This window comes from Hyaena hyaena, unplaced genomic scaffold (assembly GCF_003009895.1).
Source record: "Hyaena hyaena isolate Hyena2069 unplaced genomic scaffold, ASM300989v1 scaffold_434, whole genome shotgun sequence".
Classification (NCBI taxonomy): Eukaryota; Metazoa; Chordata; class Mammalia; order Carnivora; family Hyaenidae; genus Hyaena; species Hyaena hyaena.
The window spans coordinates 525,266-543,128 of record NW_024081069.1 but is presented as its reverse complement, the minus strand read 5'-3'; the positions used below and the strand labels follow the sequence as shown (position 1 = coordinate 543,128).

At 42.3% G+C, this 17,863-nt stretch overlaps 1 protein-coding gene across 2 annotated transcripts in view; it reads right to left on the bottom strand.

Moving 5' to 3' along the window:
* Window positions 1-4,836: 4,836 nt before the first annotated feature.
* The window catches only part of LOC120245862 (kalirin-like), a 118,103-nt gene continuing 105,076 nt past the window's right edge, over window positions 4,837-17,863 (bottom strand). For both annotated transcript variants that reach the window (XM_039253031.1, XM_039253032.1), the window contains exons 25-27: window positions 12,462-12,662; window positions 8,935-9,073; window positions 4,837-8,347 (exon numbers count right to left, since the gene is read on the bottom strand). In XM_039253031.1, the coding sequence (XP_039108962.1) occupies window positions 7,802-8,347; window positions 8,935-9,073; window positions 12,462-12,662 (886 nt within the window). In that variant the 3' untranslated portion in view covers window positions 4,837-7,801. The remainder of the gene's footprint in view (window positions 8,348-8,934; window positions 9,074-12,461; window positions 12,663-17,863) is intronic.

Below are 17,863 nucleotides of genomic sequence, written 5' to 3'. Positions count from 1 at the left end.
CGCCCCGATGCCGTCACCGAGAAAGCCCCGCCTCTTCCGCCCTGTCTTCCGGCGGCCTCGCGGCTCACTGCTTTCGTCTCCCGGTGTTTAAGGAGCGCGGCCTTGCTGGCTGTGGAAGCGAGCAGGACGCAGTCGTTTGGGCTTCTGCTGGCTGCCTCTGGATCGGGTCGCTGGAGTTCAACGCTCCGAGTACCTAGATTGACTCCCGAGTCATAGAGCCAAGCCTCTCTAGAGGGTTTGTGTAAATCCTGCCCATTTTATAGCGCAGTGTCCCCTTATCTACTTCCTGGCCGAGCCTTGCGTTATTCGCCAATTATTAGTCAAGATTCCCTCCTCCCTCCCCCCCAGCGTACCCTTCCCTGCCCCGACCCTGGTTTCTCCAAAAGGACGGAAGTTCTCGAAGACAGGAATCCTTACTCAATTCTTGTTAACTTCATGGCACTGGCACATGACAGTGTCATAGCAATTCGTACCTGAGACTATAAAGCGCTTATGTAATTGTTCATTACCTCTTCTGTCGGAGGTGTCCTGGAGAAGGACTTGGGTTTATTCCCGTTAGAATAGCTCAGCTGCTTGGAGCGTAATAAATGTACAGCAGATGTGGAAGGGAGGGAGGAGAATAGAGGAGGATGAATTGCTCCGTGTCAGGATTATCCAGGAGGGTAATCTTGCCAGCCAATCTGAAAATCCAAGCGTATTTGGTCCTTACAAATAAATCCCTTAATGTGGGGGAAATTCCCATTATGTGTAGAAGGCAATACTTTAAGGGAAATAACTTCAAACCATAGGGCTCATGATGGTTACTCATTAAATTGATTCTGATTTCATTTCTATATTTCTATATTTTTAATGTCCGCATGTTCTCTGAAGAGATTGTGCTGACCAAACAGTATGAAGAACCCATGCTTTTGAGAGTTATTTCTCATTTCAGATAAATGCAGTACATTTTTGATTAAAAAAAAAAAGGAGCCAAATGTTTGTAGCAGTTTTGTTCTTATTGGCAAAGTAACCTAATCAAGACGCTTCGATCTGTAACATTCTAGCTAACTGGCAGTGGTACTCTGAATCAGTATTACACTTGGGTGGCTCAGGCAGACCTGTTTCAGTCTATATACGCTAATCCGGACTCTGAGAGCAGACCATGATGCATACATTTCTGAGATCCAGCTCAGATGGCCTGACAATTTTCTAACAAAGTTGGCATTTGGAACACCAGGATGAAGTTTACAACACACACCTGAGATTTACTTGACCTTTTTTTGTTTGTTTGTTTTTGATAAATGCTTTAGGATACTTCTTTCCAAAATGCTGGGCAAAAAGTGTAATAATTGATATTTTCATCTTGTCAAAGGCTTTCATATATTTGGGAAAGAAAAATTATTACTCTTTCTTTTGAACAATGGTTTTAATTAGAAAGAAAAGAAAAAGACCACCAGAAATCATGTCTTTAGTATAGTGTATTTATAGGAATGCATAACTTGTGAGATGTACATTTTGAAGTTTCATCCATAACTTATAACATTTACTGTAGTAATAACAAGACAGCAGATAATCACTTTACAACATTACACATGAGTGATTTTGACTTACAAATAAAATATTTACAACTACCTTTACAAAACGACATTGTGTGCATACAAAATGAACTGCAGAAAAATTTAAAAATAATAAGACAACCAAAAACCCAGAAGATACACTTAAGGCAGACCAGCAAGACACTGAAATAATTAAGGCTGTGGAATTCTTCTGCACCTTGAAAATATAGAGCTATTTATCAATACTGTGGAGTGATTTTAAATCAATTGTTACAAGCCTGATGGAAGTATGTACTTATATGTATATGTGTAATGGTCCCTATGGGGAAACCTATCCACTTATGGATAAGGCCCTTTATCTTAATGGCCAGAGAAGCCCACTCCAAACTCCCAATAGACTTGGTGGGGAGGGGTCACTCAAAACCAAGAGGTGTCATTGCAGTTTGCAAACCAACTATTAATAATTCAAATATAAATATATTCCTGACCCTAGGAGTAAACAGATAGCCTAAATGATGGCCCCATTATGTTTCAGGCTTTGTTCACTTGGCTCTGTGGACTTCAAAGGACAGCAAGTAATTCCCAAATGAGTAGACCCTAACTCCACCCATCAGCCCTAATGGTTTTGAATGGCCCTAAATGGTTTTCCAGCAGAAAAACTGACCGACCTGGGCTGTCTTCAACTGGATAGATTTCTGCATGTGAGCAATAACATATACATACATATTATACACTATATACATGTACAGGTGTACATATATCCATATTTTCCAACAGTTTGCACTTTGATCACTACTGTTCTCTGACTAGGATCTCATTCTGATGGGTATGTTTAGTATTTTTCACAGTCTTCACATTGGTCCTAACTACTGGTTTTACTCACCTTCCCCATAGAGCAGGCTGGAGTTTGGCAGAAACAGAAGTAAAAGCACCAGGGTCAAAAAAAAAAAAAAAAAAAAAATCAGACACAGAGATGACAGATATGGCTTAAGTTAGTAAGAGGAGATAAACGTTTTGTTAACTTCAAATTCATAACCACAGTCTCTGAGAGCATGGTAACAGTCCCCATAATACTCCAGGATGTGGATTCAACTCTTGATAGAAGTCAGGCATTGATGGAACTCTTAATGCTAGCTATCCCTGGGCTAGCAAATTAGCTTGTCAAATTTTATTTGCACTTTTTTCCCACCACCCACTCTTTTCTCAGCTATCCTCACCCTCTGAAATAATAGGTATCTGAATAAACAATTAATCTCAATCATTTGAATAAAACTAAATCTGACCACATTTTAGAATCTCCCAATAAACAGGCTGACAAAACACAATAGCCTCTGAGTATTTCAGGCTTTCACGAGTATTAATTTCAAGCTTCCTATAAATGACCCTTAAAGATGAAAATTTGTCATAGAGTAATTGATTTTTCCTCTCCTCTAACTTCTACACATTTGAAAAATGCAGAAATGCCTTTCATAGAAGATATGGCCTATGATATTTCTGTGTTCTACTATTTCTATATAGATTTCTCATGTGAATAATATTTCCTATTAAAATGTCTAGTGCTATGGACAAATTTCAGCTCTTTCCAACCCTCTAGAATTAATGAAACAACTGAGAGCCATATAGGTTTTAGAAAATAAATATTAACATGGTAGCTTCCCTTTTCTTAGTGGAGTATGTATGAAACTTATCTTTTCTAAACCGGCCCCAGGTTTAATTATTAATTTACAAACGATCCCTAGACATTAAATAGTTAAGAAAAATCACAATGCAAATAAACCCACTGGAAGCCCACATACAGTGTTAGTCTAACCCAGACCCCACAGACATGCTACACAGGAGAGAAAGGAATAAAGCCCACATTCCTCAAAACCGAACAAGGGAGTGGTGAGTTTGCACTTTTGCCCTACAGCAGAGACCTCTTATGTTTGCCATATTTCCTCCTCTATCAAATGTAGGGGACAAAGTTTCAGTTAATACACAGAAATGACCACCATCTAGTTTATAACGTATTTGCTCCCTCATGTCCTCACAAATCTAAATTTCCATGTTCTTTCACATAGGCAAGCAAACAGGAATGACTAACTCATGGGCACTAAATCATGGAGACTATGGGAAAGCAAATATGCTACTTCTGAAACACTTATCTAAAAAAAAAAAAAAAAATCTAAGGTTTCCCCTTTAAAACCCAACAGTTCCATTCATTTCTACACCCTGTGCATGTAATTTGCTTCTCACAATGGATGTCAGTGAGATTCTGAAGAAATGAGTTGTGATATCAGACAATATTTTATTCTTACTTCTACCCTTCCAGTGAGGGAAGTGGCTGTTTGGGTTCTTCTCTGACAATGTTTCCAGATCAAACAGCTTGAGAAGAGAGAATAGCAATTGCTTCGGAGGGCACCCTAATTTGTGTCTGCCATCAGAAATCCTGGAGAAAGCAATTTATTCACATAAGACCATCAGCTCTCCTAACCTATTTCTGTAGACAATCTTTTTAAATTATTGAAATTACAGGCTAAGACCAAATAACATTTAGACAAAGAGCACCTGGTACTTCCAATTAAAATCAAATTACAGAATTTAATCTTATGAGTTTGCAAATGGTATCCTAAAACATGAATATTGAAAACCTGGAATGTTCAAAGTTACTATTAATAAAGTTCTTAGCACTGGCAGTGTGTAGCACTTTTTAAAAAATCAAAGTGTATTTTAGACATCCCAACTATGCTATTTTCCCTACATTCCTATGAGATTAAAGTCCCTCCTCTCCCCCCCCCCACCCCCTATCCCATTTTAACAATGGGGACTTTTGGGACAGAAAAAACAAAGACTTTCTGTAAGAAAGGACGAATCAGGAATAGCTTGAGGGTGAAACCCAAGAATTCCTGGCCTCACCCTATATTCAGATGTTTTCATTTAAAAGATATTTTAACATAAAGGAAAAAAATGCTGCAGTATCAATCAATCTACATACAATGAATTTCTTTATCTCCCATCCTCCCCTCTGAAAGGCACTACTATTTATAAAGGCTTTGTGAACGACAAAGCGGTGAAGCCAGCTTTTCCTCTGCTTCCTCTTCTCCCCCAAGAGTGTTTATGGCTGTGAGAGTCCTGTAGGACACCTCCACATTGCAATTTTTTTCTTAAAAATTTTCCCACATTCAGCTGTAAGTGGATATAAATCTATTTAATTTGAAACAAATGTAAAAGATGCAGTAAATCATTATATCTTTAAAAAATTATTATGAGTTGTCCCTGATCTTTTCTTCTTTCTGCATCCCACCCTTACAAAACAAAACAGACCTCAAAACTCTATGCAATGAAAAAAAAACAAGCAAGAAATTTATGACATTAACCAACACTAATTTTTCCCATTTCAACTGGAAGCTCACTTCCACTAATTCCCAGTTAAGTTTTGATTTCAAAAACTATGGTCGAAGTGGACCATTTTCTCTTCTTCCCCTCTCTACCAGAAAGCAATTATCTGCCAAAACAGGTACAAGAAAGTGGTTATTAATCCTCCGTCCCCCCCCATGGTTGCCCACAGAGCAACCTCAAGTACATTTCCCAAGCCCCACCTTCTGGGCTTCCCTGTTAAAGCCTTCCTTGTTATTTCCAGCTCCCTATGGAGAATTCTTGAGCCAGGATTGCTAAATTACTTCTGTCGGGGAGTGGGCAGGGGCTTTGCAGACAGGGAACCTCTCTGTTAGTTTAATTCAGTTATCAAACTATATAAAATACACACCCTTTCTCTTGGGGCCTCTGTTAAATTAATTCTAATGATTGTACTTTGGCTCCAGTTAACAGAATCATCCTACTTTTCATTTCTATGTCCTGCCTCTCCTGTCTCCCCATTTCCCCAGCATGTGTACTTGTGGGGAGGGGAAATTCCACGCAACCCCACACCTGGGCTGTTCCAACTCTGATGTAAAAGCTGATATAAAACTTTTGGCTCCACCATTCTGTCAGCTTCCCTCCCACAACATGATTTCATGAATTCTCTCCTGTGCCCTCTGTGCACTACTGTCCAAGGCTCGAATCTTCTCCAGCAGAATCTCAACCAGTCTCTTACATGGTCATACACACTCAAAAGGACTCAGCACAGATTTCTTTAGTTGCTGTGCACAGTGGATGAAACAGACCTTGCCAAGTCACATTTTATGGGTATTTGGAATCCTCAGTGCCTGCCCTCCATCCGGTGACTAGCCCTAGGGACCAGGCTTCTTTTAGGCTAGATCTCACAATAGAGACATGTTTACTAAAAGGTTTTTTAGTAAATATGTTTTAAATTTTAAAATATTAGATCAGATAGTATTTGTATATACATGTAGGTTTAAATGAAGACTAGGGAGGGTTGGTCAAGGGCGATCTCTGAGGGAGGGCGCCTTGGTGACCCAGGGCCATTCGAAACTAGGAACCAAATAACAGTTGGAATCAGTTTCCACGTATTTGGTTAATCCTAAAAATACGAAGTGCTATCTAGTCTTATTGCTTGTACTTTCTACTAATTGATTAATCTATAATCTTGGATGGGATGAGGCGGAGGGTAGATGAGGAAGTTGACTCTAAGACCAATGGAAAAGACAGATGAGTGGTTTTAATTCTATATTTCCGCTGTGGGAATAAGTGTTTTTATATATTAAAGTTCAGACTTCGTTTCCACCATTCCTTTTCATTTAGATAGGTTTGTAATTCTATTTATCCTTCATAAACTCTCTGCTTGCACTTTTGTGCAGCTTGATTTTAATTTTCTCAATCCTATCATAGGAGAGAAGCAATGCCATTAAAACTGATTTGAGGACAAACACTTGAGTTATTTTTTAAAAATATTATTTGCATATCCTAGAAAACAAAGGGTGGGTCAAGTACCAACACACAAAAAACCCCCAAAAATTGTTCCCCAAAAACAAAGAAAGAAAAACAACCATGAAATGCCCAGGTTGAATTTTTTTTTCCCCCACTAGCTGGGGAAAGGGCAGTTCATAATCACTGGGAGTGGAGAACACATGCCGGGAAGCAGCGTTGGCCTCAAAGTGCAATTTGTCCTTTTGGTCCAGGGAAATATCAGCGGCTGAGTGGTGACGGGTATTGGAATCACAGTCGAAACTCAATGCTCTGTTAGAGTGATGTATCAGATTTTATTCCATGGCTTCAAAAAGGACTTGGGACCAGGCCTTTATAAGGCCTATATGGCTGCCTCCTTTTGGTAAGCACCCCTTAGCTTCCAGAAGGGGTTAGAAATAAAGCAAACCAACTTTCTGAGGACTGCCTTCTACAGCTGTAGAAGAAGTCAGAAAGCGTTGTTACGTTGGTCTTAGGAACCATAGGAAAGGTTTCTATTTGCCCTTTTGTATGAACCTGTTATATTCATTACCTAGTTCAAACCGAGTGTAGACATAAAAATAACCCCAGAACTCTTACTGTATTTGGACTTCTTTCCTGGCAGGCTTTCCTGCCAGATGAACTCTAAGCTGCCGGTGAATTTGGGGGTAGCGTTTCATATACAGAACCTATGTTAATCAAATACTTGTGACTGAGAGAAAAATCATCTCATTCACGACTGCAAAAGGTAACGTTGCTTTCTCTTAATGCACAGGTTCTGGTAAAAGATTTCTATACAAGATTTATAAAATGCTCTAAAAAACTTGTCATCTAATTGTGCTTAGTCAAAACAATGTAATGCTTCGGTAAATAAATTACTGTCTTAACTGGAGCACTCAAAGTTACTTATGATTGATTTCATATATACCTCTATATTATAAAACTCTGAAAACTGAATGGAATATATTTTACTGTATGTGTATATGTATCCTATTAAGAAACTATATCTAAGTAATCTAAACCAGAATAGTTGGCATACACGACATCTCTGTTAAATAGAACTTTTTGCTTAAAATTTCAGCAGAGTTAGAAACCTTTTATGCTCACTACAGTGAGCTTTGGGTTTGCCCAGTTAACCACTCATTTTGGAACACACTATTAAAATCGTCTAACAGCTAATATTCTTGTTCTCCTTGGCCTTCTCTTTAATGGTTTGGGTGACTCTTTGCATCTTTACCTCTTCCGAATGACCTTCTGAAAAGCCCCTGGATTTAGGGTAATTTTACGGCTGCCCAGACCCTGAATAACCCCTGATGAGGTTTAAGAGGTACATCTCTCGATCCAGAGAACTGCATGGAGTGAACTAACAGAATTATTTACAGACATTCAGTCTTGCTTTGGTTCACACTGCACTTCCATGTGAAACCCCAAGGGCTAGGAGATGGCTACGTCCCTTGGTTTACCCGGTTGACGATGTAGCTCTTGACGTTGGGGACAGGCCGCACGTCATTCTGATGCTTGCGGCGTTCTATGAAGCACGCCAGGCGGGAGGTGTCCAGGGGGATTTTGGAGTAGCTGCCATTGTGGGGCTGCAGCCAGGGATGCTGCAGGCAGGTGGCTGCTGTGGGCCTCCTCCGGAAGTCTTCCTGCAGGATCACATTGATGAAGTCTCTGGCAGCATTGCTCACGCCACAGAAGTATTCATGTGGGAAGCTAAAGTCCACCCTGCACACGTTGATACATGTCTCCTCTTTACTCTCATCCAAGAAGGGGGACACGCCACTCAGCATGACATACGTCAGTACCCCAATGCTCCAGATGTCTGTGCCCAGGGAGACGGGGATGCCTTGGATCACTTCTGGGGCGGCAAACTCGGGGTTCCCCAGCAGGTGGTGGATGTGGAAGTGCCCCGAGATCTGGACGGCATCCTCCAGGTCTATGAGCTTCACTCGAGGTACTGGAATGCGAAGGTCAATGAGCAGGTTTTCAGGCTGAGGAGACCCAGGCGTGAGGGAGAAGAGAAGGCAAGTTCAGCTTTCTGTCTTGACTACCAGTACGACTCTGGTGGTTCAAACACGGTTCTGCTATTCTTTGAAAAAGCCTATAGAGCATGAGAAATCGCCTATGCAAAGTGCACAGGGGAGCTCAAACTAGACTAAATTCCGAGTTAGGGTGGCCCTTCAGAGAAGCTGTTTGACACTGAAAATCATGTCTTCTCAACCACCCCTTACAGAATTCTGCACTGTCTCAGAAAAAAAAGAATGGATTATTCACTTTGGAAAAGAGAGCCTTCTTTGGGAGCACCGTAAAAAAACGGACATTTTTGGCTTCCTTCTAAAATGTTAGACGAAGTGCTAAAAGCTTCCCTACTTTCTCTCACCCCGGACATCCCTGTGACTCTGGTGTGTTCTCTTTAATTCATGAAAAACACACTTAAGTTGTGTGACAACCTCGTTTCTGTTTAATATTACTAAGGACTCTAAGGAAATGAAATGAATTAGAAGGTACGTCCCTCAAGGGTAATGATGAACAGGTTGGACTGAGCCACCTCATTGCAAGGGTAGCTATTTCTTATTACCTTGATGTCCAAATGGGCAACCCTGCAGTTGTGAAGATACTGCAGGGCTTCTATGATATCTCGGATGTAGAAAGCTACTTTCTCTTCCATCAGCTCATCATGATGCATAAGGTAGTCTAAGAGCCGGCCATCATCCATCCTGGAAGCAGGGAGCAAGGAAAAAGCAAAGGAGATACGTTTGTAAAGAAATGGTAAAGTAACACAATACAAATCCATAAGAGCTCTAAAATCTCTCCTGTCCGCCTTAGAAATGAAGATCCATTTGCCACACGCACGTATTTTATTTTATTTTATTTTATTTTTACAAATAGTTTATTGTCAAATTAGTTTCCACATAACACTCAGTGCTCATCCCCACAAGTGTCCTCCTCCATGCCCATCCCCCCCTCCCCCCCACATCCATCAGTCCTCAGTTTTTGTCAGCATTCAAGAGTCTCTCATGGTTTGCCTCTCTCCCTTTCCCCCACCATTTCCGCCCTTCTTCTCCCCCTTGTTCCTCCGTCAAGTTCCTCCTAATCCTCCTATACGTGCAAACATATGATATTTGTCCTTCTCTGCCTGACTTATTTCGCTCAGCATAACACCCTCAAGGTCCATCCATGTTGCTACACATGGCCAGATTTCATTGTTTCTCATTGCCATGTAGTATTCCATGGTATAGATAAACCACATCTTCTTGATCCATTCATCTGTTGATGGACACTTAGGCTCTTTCCATGTTTTAGCTATTGCACACGCACATATTTTAATTAGAGCCTGGAGTTACCATAAGGCTCAGAATGAAAATTAATTAATTAAAAAAAATTGCAGTTGTGATGTGCTCCACGGAAGAAATCTGTGTAACCTTAAAACACATTTTATGTTGCTAAAAGTCACGAGGAAAAAGGTCTGGCGCTCCTTTAAGAGGTTAGATTGCAAAAGGGAGAATGACTTGAGAAAGAGTTGCTCTCCCTCAATATTCCGATTAACTGGAGCCTCTGGGCTGCGGGCTGCCTCAAATACATTTTGCAAATTGCTTTTATTTGTCAGTGTTTGCATCTAACACTGAAAGTCAGCAAAGTTTGTCCCTGGTGTTCTTGACCCCTTTTTGGATCCTCTCCCTTTGGAGCAAGTTTCCAATCTTAAAAAACTGTTGGCTAAAGACATGGTAGGGGGAGCCAGCCAGATCCAGATTTGAATCCTGATTCTGCAACCTACGGGCTGGGGGTAAACTGGAAAACTCTGTGCTTCGGTTTCTTCATCTTTCAATGAGAATGGCAACAACAGCAGTAACACCTACTTCATTATGTGGGTCATGCAAGAATCAAGTGAGACAACGCAGCATTTAAACATAATTGGTAGAAATAGTAAATGCTCAGTAAATATTTTCAGGTACCCTGTGCCCTCTTTAGCAAAGAGTGACCAGATGTCAGACTGACATTCTAATGTGCACTGGGCTGTCAAAGGCGCATCCCCAGGAAATACTCAGGTAGAGGAGCTTAACCCAGAGTCAGAAACAACCTTTGAGCACAGCTGAGCCTCACCCCCCAGCCACGTTTCCGTTCTCTTCTCTAGCTTATTCCTTCCCACTGGTCTCTTCTTCTGCTCTCCTTGGTGGGAGCAAAGCCTTGCCGGGGCTGGGGTGGGAGTGATTAACATGGAGTGGAGTGGAGTAGGCCTGGGTTTGTTAGATGCACCTCACCCCTGGACTTCTTGCGGTACTGCTCTGAGACCTGAAAGCCTCAATATCAGGTTCACTTTCAGAGCTTTTGGGTCATGCAGACACCCAGGGCCCCCCCTAGACTAGGGGATCAGAACCTCAGTTGCCCGGAAGAGAAAAGCTCTACCAGAGATTTGGATAGTCACCAAAAGGGGGGCCTCTGGTCACAGCGTAACCAAGTTTAGCACAGGGCTTAGCTCAGGCACCGCCTCTCCACTAATCTCTGAAACTTCAAGTCGAACACACTCCCTTCCGTGGTCTCACAACAACCCTCTCCAAAATATGCGTTTCTTTCTCAACATCTGCCACATGAAACTGAAATCATTCTCCCAGTGACTGGTCTTCCTCATCAGACTCTGAGCTCTTCAAGGATAAGAACCACATCTTTTCATCTTTGTTCCTTCCACTCTGGCCCCAAGTCCACACAGCAACCGGCACACAGGGAGTGCTCATAATTATTTGCCAAACTACCTCAATCCACTATTCATCTCATTTAATCCCTGTAATAAGTCTGGGAAGTGGAAATAAATCTTCAGACTTCACAGATGAAGACTTGAGGCCCAGGAATCTAAAAACTTTGCCCCAAATCACAGAGCTGGGATTAGAGACCAGGTTCTTTATTCCAAGAATGGCTTCCTTCCATTGCACTGTGACAGCCTGGTAATTAGCACTTTCCCTTGGAATGACAGTTGGCGAATCTGAAGAGGCAAAGGTTCTGACCAGCCACACTACCTTGATATGCAAGTGAGAATACCTTTTATTGGAACTTGGGTACAACACATCGTCACCTGTAAATGAAAACAATTCACTGCCAACAGAATACATCGTTTGAGTTAGGAAGCTGTCCCAACCAAAGGTTAGGTTCCAGAAGACTGTTCCTAAGTGTTATTTGTTAAATCCAAAGTGACAATCGACCAGTGACTACATAGCTATATAAAGTTAGGTATCAAACAAGAATTACAAATATTAAAAGAGTTGATTTTGTCTTCTCTTGTTTCTTTGCAACCAATTAAAAAGTGTAGCCAAAGAGGTGTGCCTTTTGGCTCTCATTTTTTCATCAATAAATTTATAAGTTATTGCTTCAAAAGGCCTTCATACACAAACACCTAGGCGAACAAGCACACAAGAGCAACACCAAAATGGCAGCCAGAAGCTGTGAGTGAAGGCACTTCTCTTCTGAACACAGACTCATGTGGAGCCCTGCCAGGTTATTAGCGCCCATCTGATAACATTATTTTGAGGGCTCAATACTTCTGAAAGGACTTGTCTCTTTAGCCTCTGTTAGCTCTCTGTAAACCATAGATCACGAGCTGTGGCCTTAGCGTGGCGTAGCAGTGGGGAGAATGTGCTTTATCTGATGTATTCTGGAGCCAAGTATATGGTTGCCTGAATTCCCAGAAAATCTGGAATGAGTAGAATATTTTCGAGGCAAGTGTCTCCATTAAAAGGAATTTCTTGGGTGGTAGACCATGGGTGCTGTGCCAGCAGATTGATGCTCAAACCCCTCTTTCATCTCAGCCCTGCCCCCTATTGTCTATAAGCTTTTCCTAAACTCCTGCACAGCCCAAGAGTCCATAATCAGAATCAGAGTGGGAGAGATCTGGGTTCAGGTCCCAGTTTCTCCATCCCCTAGTTGTAAGGACCTTTCTTATCCTTGATTTTTTTCTAATCTATAAATGGGAACCGCATTTTAACAAATGGATGGGAGAATGCATGTTACGTGCAACCCTTTGTACACTGTAAGACGTTGCATAAAATGTAACTGCTGTTTCTGGTGGACAATAAATGACCAGGCAGCTGGGGACCACTCAGAGACACCTGTACTTACAGTTCCAAAATCAGGATGTAGGATGTGGGGGATTCGTAGGTGTCGTGGAGAGTGATGTACTGAGGGTGCTGCAAGTGCTGGAGTAGGGCAGCCTCGTGGGCAGCCTGCTCTTTTTTCTTCATTTTTTTGCTAACGAATTTCACAGCGACATCCTTGCGGGTAGCTTTGTGAATACACTTCTTCACTATGGAGAAACGGCCTCTGGAAAGCGAAAGGGAGAATGCATTTTGCCAAGCTTCATTAATCAGTTAAGTATTATTTTTTTTAGGGATGTGTAAAGTTTTATCTGAAGTGGTTAAACAGTTACATTTGATTAGGAACCCTATTTTCCTATATTTTAATATGTTTTAAGTGTATTTATTTATTTTGAAAGACAGAGCATAAGCAGGGGAGGAGCAGACGGAGAGGGAGCAAGAGAATCCCAAGCAGGCTAGTGGGGCTCCATCTCACAACTCTGGGATCATTACCTGAGCTAAAATCAAGAGCTAAAATCATTCTGGGGCGCCTGGGTGGCTTAGTCGGTTAAGCGTCCGACTTTCACTTAGGACATGATCTCGCGGTTCGTGGGTTCAGGCCCCACGTCGGGCTCTGTGCTGACTGCCAGCTCAGAGCCTGGAGCCTGTTTCAGTCTGTGACTCCCTCTCTCTCTGACCCTCCCCTGCTCACGCTCTCTCTCTCCTAGAAATAAATAAAACAGTAAAAAAAAAAAAAAAAAAAGAGTTGGGCATTCTACCAACTGAGCTACCCAGATGCCCCACAGGTTCAATTTTCCAAGCTGAATATATTTATACAAAATACAAGAGTAATAATGTTACAGGAGGAGGAGTTCTACTCTATGATAATTTCAAAAACATTTTCTTTTTTTAAAAATATTTTTATCTATTTCTGAGAGAGAGAGAGAGAGACAGACAGACAGCGTGAACAGGGGAGGGTCAGAGAGAGGGAGACATAGAATCTGAAACAGGCTCCAGGTTCTGAGCTGCCAGCACAGAGCCCGACGCGGGGCTCGAACCCACCAACTGTGAGATCATGACCTTAAGTTTAAAAATTTAGGAGCGCCTGGGTGGCTTGGTCGGTTAAGCGTCCGACTTTCTCTTAGGTCTTGATCTCGCTGTTCATGGGTTCTAGCCCCGCTTCTGGCTCTGTGCTGTCTGCCAGCTTAGAGCCTGGAGCCTGTTTCAGTCTGTGACTCCCTCTCTCTCTGATCCTCCCCTGCTCACGCTGTCTCTCTCTCTCTCTCTCCTAGAAATAAATAAAACATTAAAAAAAATTTATTTATTTTGAGTGGGGGAGGGGCAGAGAGTGAGGGAGAGAGAGGATCCTAAAGAGCCTGACAGGAGGCAGGGCAGGGGAGGGGGGAGGCTCGATTCCTTGAACCATGAGATCATGAACTGAGCTGAGGTCAAGAATTGGACAGTTTTTTAAAAAAGTTTACTTATTTATTTTGAGGTGGGGAGGGGCAGAGAGGGAGAGGAGAGAGAGAATCCCAAGCAGGCACGAAGCCTAATGCAGGGCTTGCACAAACCATGAGATCATGATCTGAGCTGAAATCAAGAATCAGATGCTTAACCAACTGAGCCACTCAGGTGCTGCCCTCGCTATACCTTAATTTTTTTTTTTAAAAAATGTGTGTTTATCCAAGTTATGCATCCCCATGATTTAAAAAGTCAATTAGCTTTAACAAGGTTTCTTATTAAAACTCCTACCCCCATCCCCATTTTCTCTTACACTACTGGCAGTTTAACATAGCAGTCAGTTATATTTAGCTGATTATTTGGGTGGTCTATGTTTGTGTGGCTACTTCTTAGTGTTTCAGTTTTCATTGTAATCTGCTGACACCTACTCTGGAGAGCGAGATGTTAGTCTCGCTCCTTCTCATCACATGACCACTTTTTCCTTTCCCTGTCCTCTCAACAGAATGATATTTAAAAAAAGTTTTTTTAAATGTTTGTTTATTTTTAAGAAAGAGAGAAAGACACAGTGTGAGTAGGGGAGGGGCAGAGAGAGAGGGGGAGACACAGACTCTGAAGTAGGTTCCAGGCTCCAAGATGTCAGCACAGAGCCTACGTGGGGCTCGAACCCACAAACCATGAGATCATGACCTGAGCCCAAGTTGAATGCTCAGCCAACTGAGCCACCCAGGTTCTCCTAACAGAATATCTTAATCAATATTCAGTGTTTCCATTCTTGCAACTAGGTCAGGGCTATACACAGTTGAAGCTCCAGTAAACTATGAATATTTTCCTTGTTGTGATAGAATTCAGTCCTTATTTCTGACAAAGAATGTCCCTTATGAGCACCACTCAAAGATTAGTCTGGGACTAAGAAGTCACCGCAGGGTGACTGAGCGGTGGTTTTTATCATGGTTCTGTTCTCAGAGCCTTGCTCTGCTTCTGTTGGATGTGTTCTCTCCGTGCACAGCTTGAACGTGGCCCGGGTTTGTGGTGTTCCATGAACAGAATTAGGGGGTCTCCTTCCTTAGCCCTCTCCTCACTGAGATTTCCCACACATTCTTTGGTTCCTATGGGCCTATTTTTCTGGATGGGATTCCCTCAGAATTTTAGCCTCTTGCTTGGAGTAAAGCAGTGAGAGAGAGAAGGGAAGGAGGAAAAGGCATTTTCCTGTTCTCTTCAGCTCAGAGGGACCTCTTTTCCTGTCTTTTGGCAAGAAAGATGGGTTTCTTTTGGAATTGCTCCTTGTATATGCTGCCCAGCTCCCTGCTTTGACCCACGCTTGGGTTAAAGCCCAACAAACAAACCAGAGAGCTCACTGCTACTATCCTTGATTTTCTTCAAGTTTTAACTTGGTTTCCCAATGTCTGTTATTGACTTTTCAGAATCCTGAGGTAGTTGCTGTTTTGGATTTTGTCCAGGGCTCTGGTTGTCATCAGTGGAATAGGCTACAGTGGGCTTACTCTGTCCTGGCCGGCACGGGGGGTTGGCTTATTCTATAAGTTTGGGACTAAACAGCTGTTTGGAAGCTCTAATTATGGGTGTGGTGCCTGTCAATTGACCTTCACTGTCGAGTGATCTGAATGGACTGTTTTATTGGGAAAGCACCGAAGTCAGTATCTTTAAGACTTTCCTCTTGGGCTGGTCAGATTTTCCAGAGAAAGATCCCTCTCCTTCCTGCCTAGATGGTGAAGCCCTGGTTATCCATTTCTGGAGCCCGCTGGCTAAGAGAGAGCTGGCATCCTGATTATCCAGCACGGATTTGGTCTCCTAACTGGCCTGCTGCAGTCAGGTTCTGCTGCCCCCAGCTGTGCCGGTGTCCCTGCGGACAGAGGCACTTTGTTTTACCCTGTCTAGAGAATGAGCTTCCGGCATTTCCCTGGATGGGGAAGGGCAACCTGGAGATCTGGAGCCACGACCTCTCACACAAGACTTTCAGCCAATCCTCCAACTTCAGCAATCCTCTTTCTGATTCGCAGAAGTACTTGGTGCTGCCAGGACCCCAGGCTTTGGGGGAATTTTGCTGCCAAAGTTGCACTGCCTCTCACTTAACCCCACAACCGACTTGGAGATAGTTCCTAGGTCATTTGTCACTCTGTTGCTTGTTTTCTGCCTCTAATCTGTTATAATTGCTGTCTCTTCTTCCAGTGTCTTCATCCTCACTAAAATGTCCTTTAGTGAAGATTCAGTGAAGTCTCAGGATGGAGGGAACACAGGTGGCTGTTTTCAACTTGCCTTCCTTACCTAGAGGCCTGGTCCTGCTATCTTTTCGGATTGTGTGCAGCATTCCCCGGGATAAGTCTCTGCCTTCTTTATATTGCAGTGGTGGTTTATTTCTACCTAACTGTGCTGTGCTCAAGTGCTCTTTCCTTCAGATGGACTTTAGCAGTGAAGATATTTCTTTCTGCACCATGGTTTTTATAATAGTTTATTATCAGAGAACTGTTTTTTAACGTTTTTAAACATTTATTCATTTTTGAGAGAGAGACAGAGAGACAGAGTGAGAGTGGGGGAGGGCAGAGAGAGAGGGAGTCACAGGATCCGAAGCAGGCTCCAGGCTCTGAGCTGTCAGCACAGCTTGATGTAGGGCTCGAACTCACAAACCTTGAGATCATTACCTAAGCCAAAGTTGGACACTTCACCACCTGAGCCACCTAGGTGCTCCACCAGAGAACTATTTTTAACAAGATAGTCATATAGGCCTAGAATTCTAGGTTTAGGTGTGATGGAGAAACTTGACTCACTTCTACGGCTCACAGATACTTTTCATGTGTATCATGTGAGTATCTACATGTTTTTTTTCCCCTTTCTGTTAACTACAGCATCTTTAAAGGATTTTTTGAAACCATGAGGACTATACTTGGAGGGGAAGCAAAACTTCAGATTGTTGGAGATGAGATTTTTTTTTTATAAACCATCGATTGCTTTGAACAGATCAGAAACTTGATCTCCCCTTCGGGAAATATGAAAACATCCATCTCTTCCAGGTAAAACATGTCTTAGCCCATGGCTATCAACAGTAAATGCATATCTTGAGAAGGAATTCACTGGTACATCCAGGTGATGCAACCAGTTTCATTTAGAACCAGATCCAGGGAGGGATGCCTGGGTGGCTCAGTCGGTTAAGTGTCCAACTTCGGCTCAGGTCATGATCTCATGGTTAGTGAGTTTGAGTCCTGCATCAGGCTCTCTGCTGTCAGTTCAGAGCCTGCTTCAGATCCTCTGTCTCCCTTTCTCTCTGCCCCTCCCCTGCCTATGCCCACTGCCTTGTGCTCCCTTTCTTTTTCAAAAAACAAACAAATAAACAAAAAACATTAAAAGAAAAAAGAACCAGGTGGGGATTTGATTCACTACTGGAGTCATACCTAGCTTCATAAACTTGAATATAATGGGGCAAACTAGATTTCAATTGCTAGAGCTTATTTTTGACAAAAATTTCTACAATGAGATATCATATATGCTAGTAAAATAAACACAGGCTTAAGAATTGGGTAGCCCGGGGTTGGAATCCTGGCTCTCCACTTACTAGTCGTAGGGCCTCGAAAAAGTTACTTAACTCCCTAAGCCTGAGTTCCTTTCCTGGAAACCTACTTAAACACTATCTCACATGTTATAAGGCTTAGATGTAATACCTTTTGTATAACACCTGCATAGTATCTGGAACACTACAAATACTCAATAAGCACCATCATTATCACCTTGGAAATTTCCACTGGCCTTTTTCCCCTCTCTGGCCACTCAAAGAAGAGAGAAAGTATAGCTAAGAAAGTTGTTTTTTTGTTTACTTGTTTGTATTTTTAGAGAGAAAGAATTTCAAGCAGGCTCCACACTCAGCACAGAGCCCAATGTGGGGCTCAATCCCACCACACTGGTATCATGATCTGAGTCCATATCCAGTCAGACATTCAACCGACTGAGCCACCCAGGCACCCCGAGATAAATTTGGTTTTT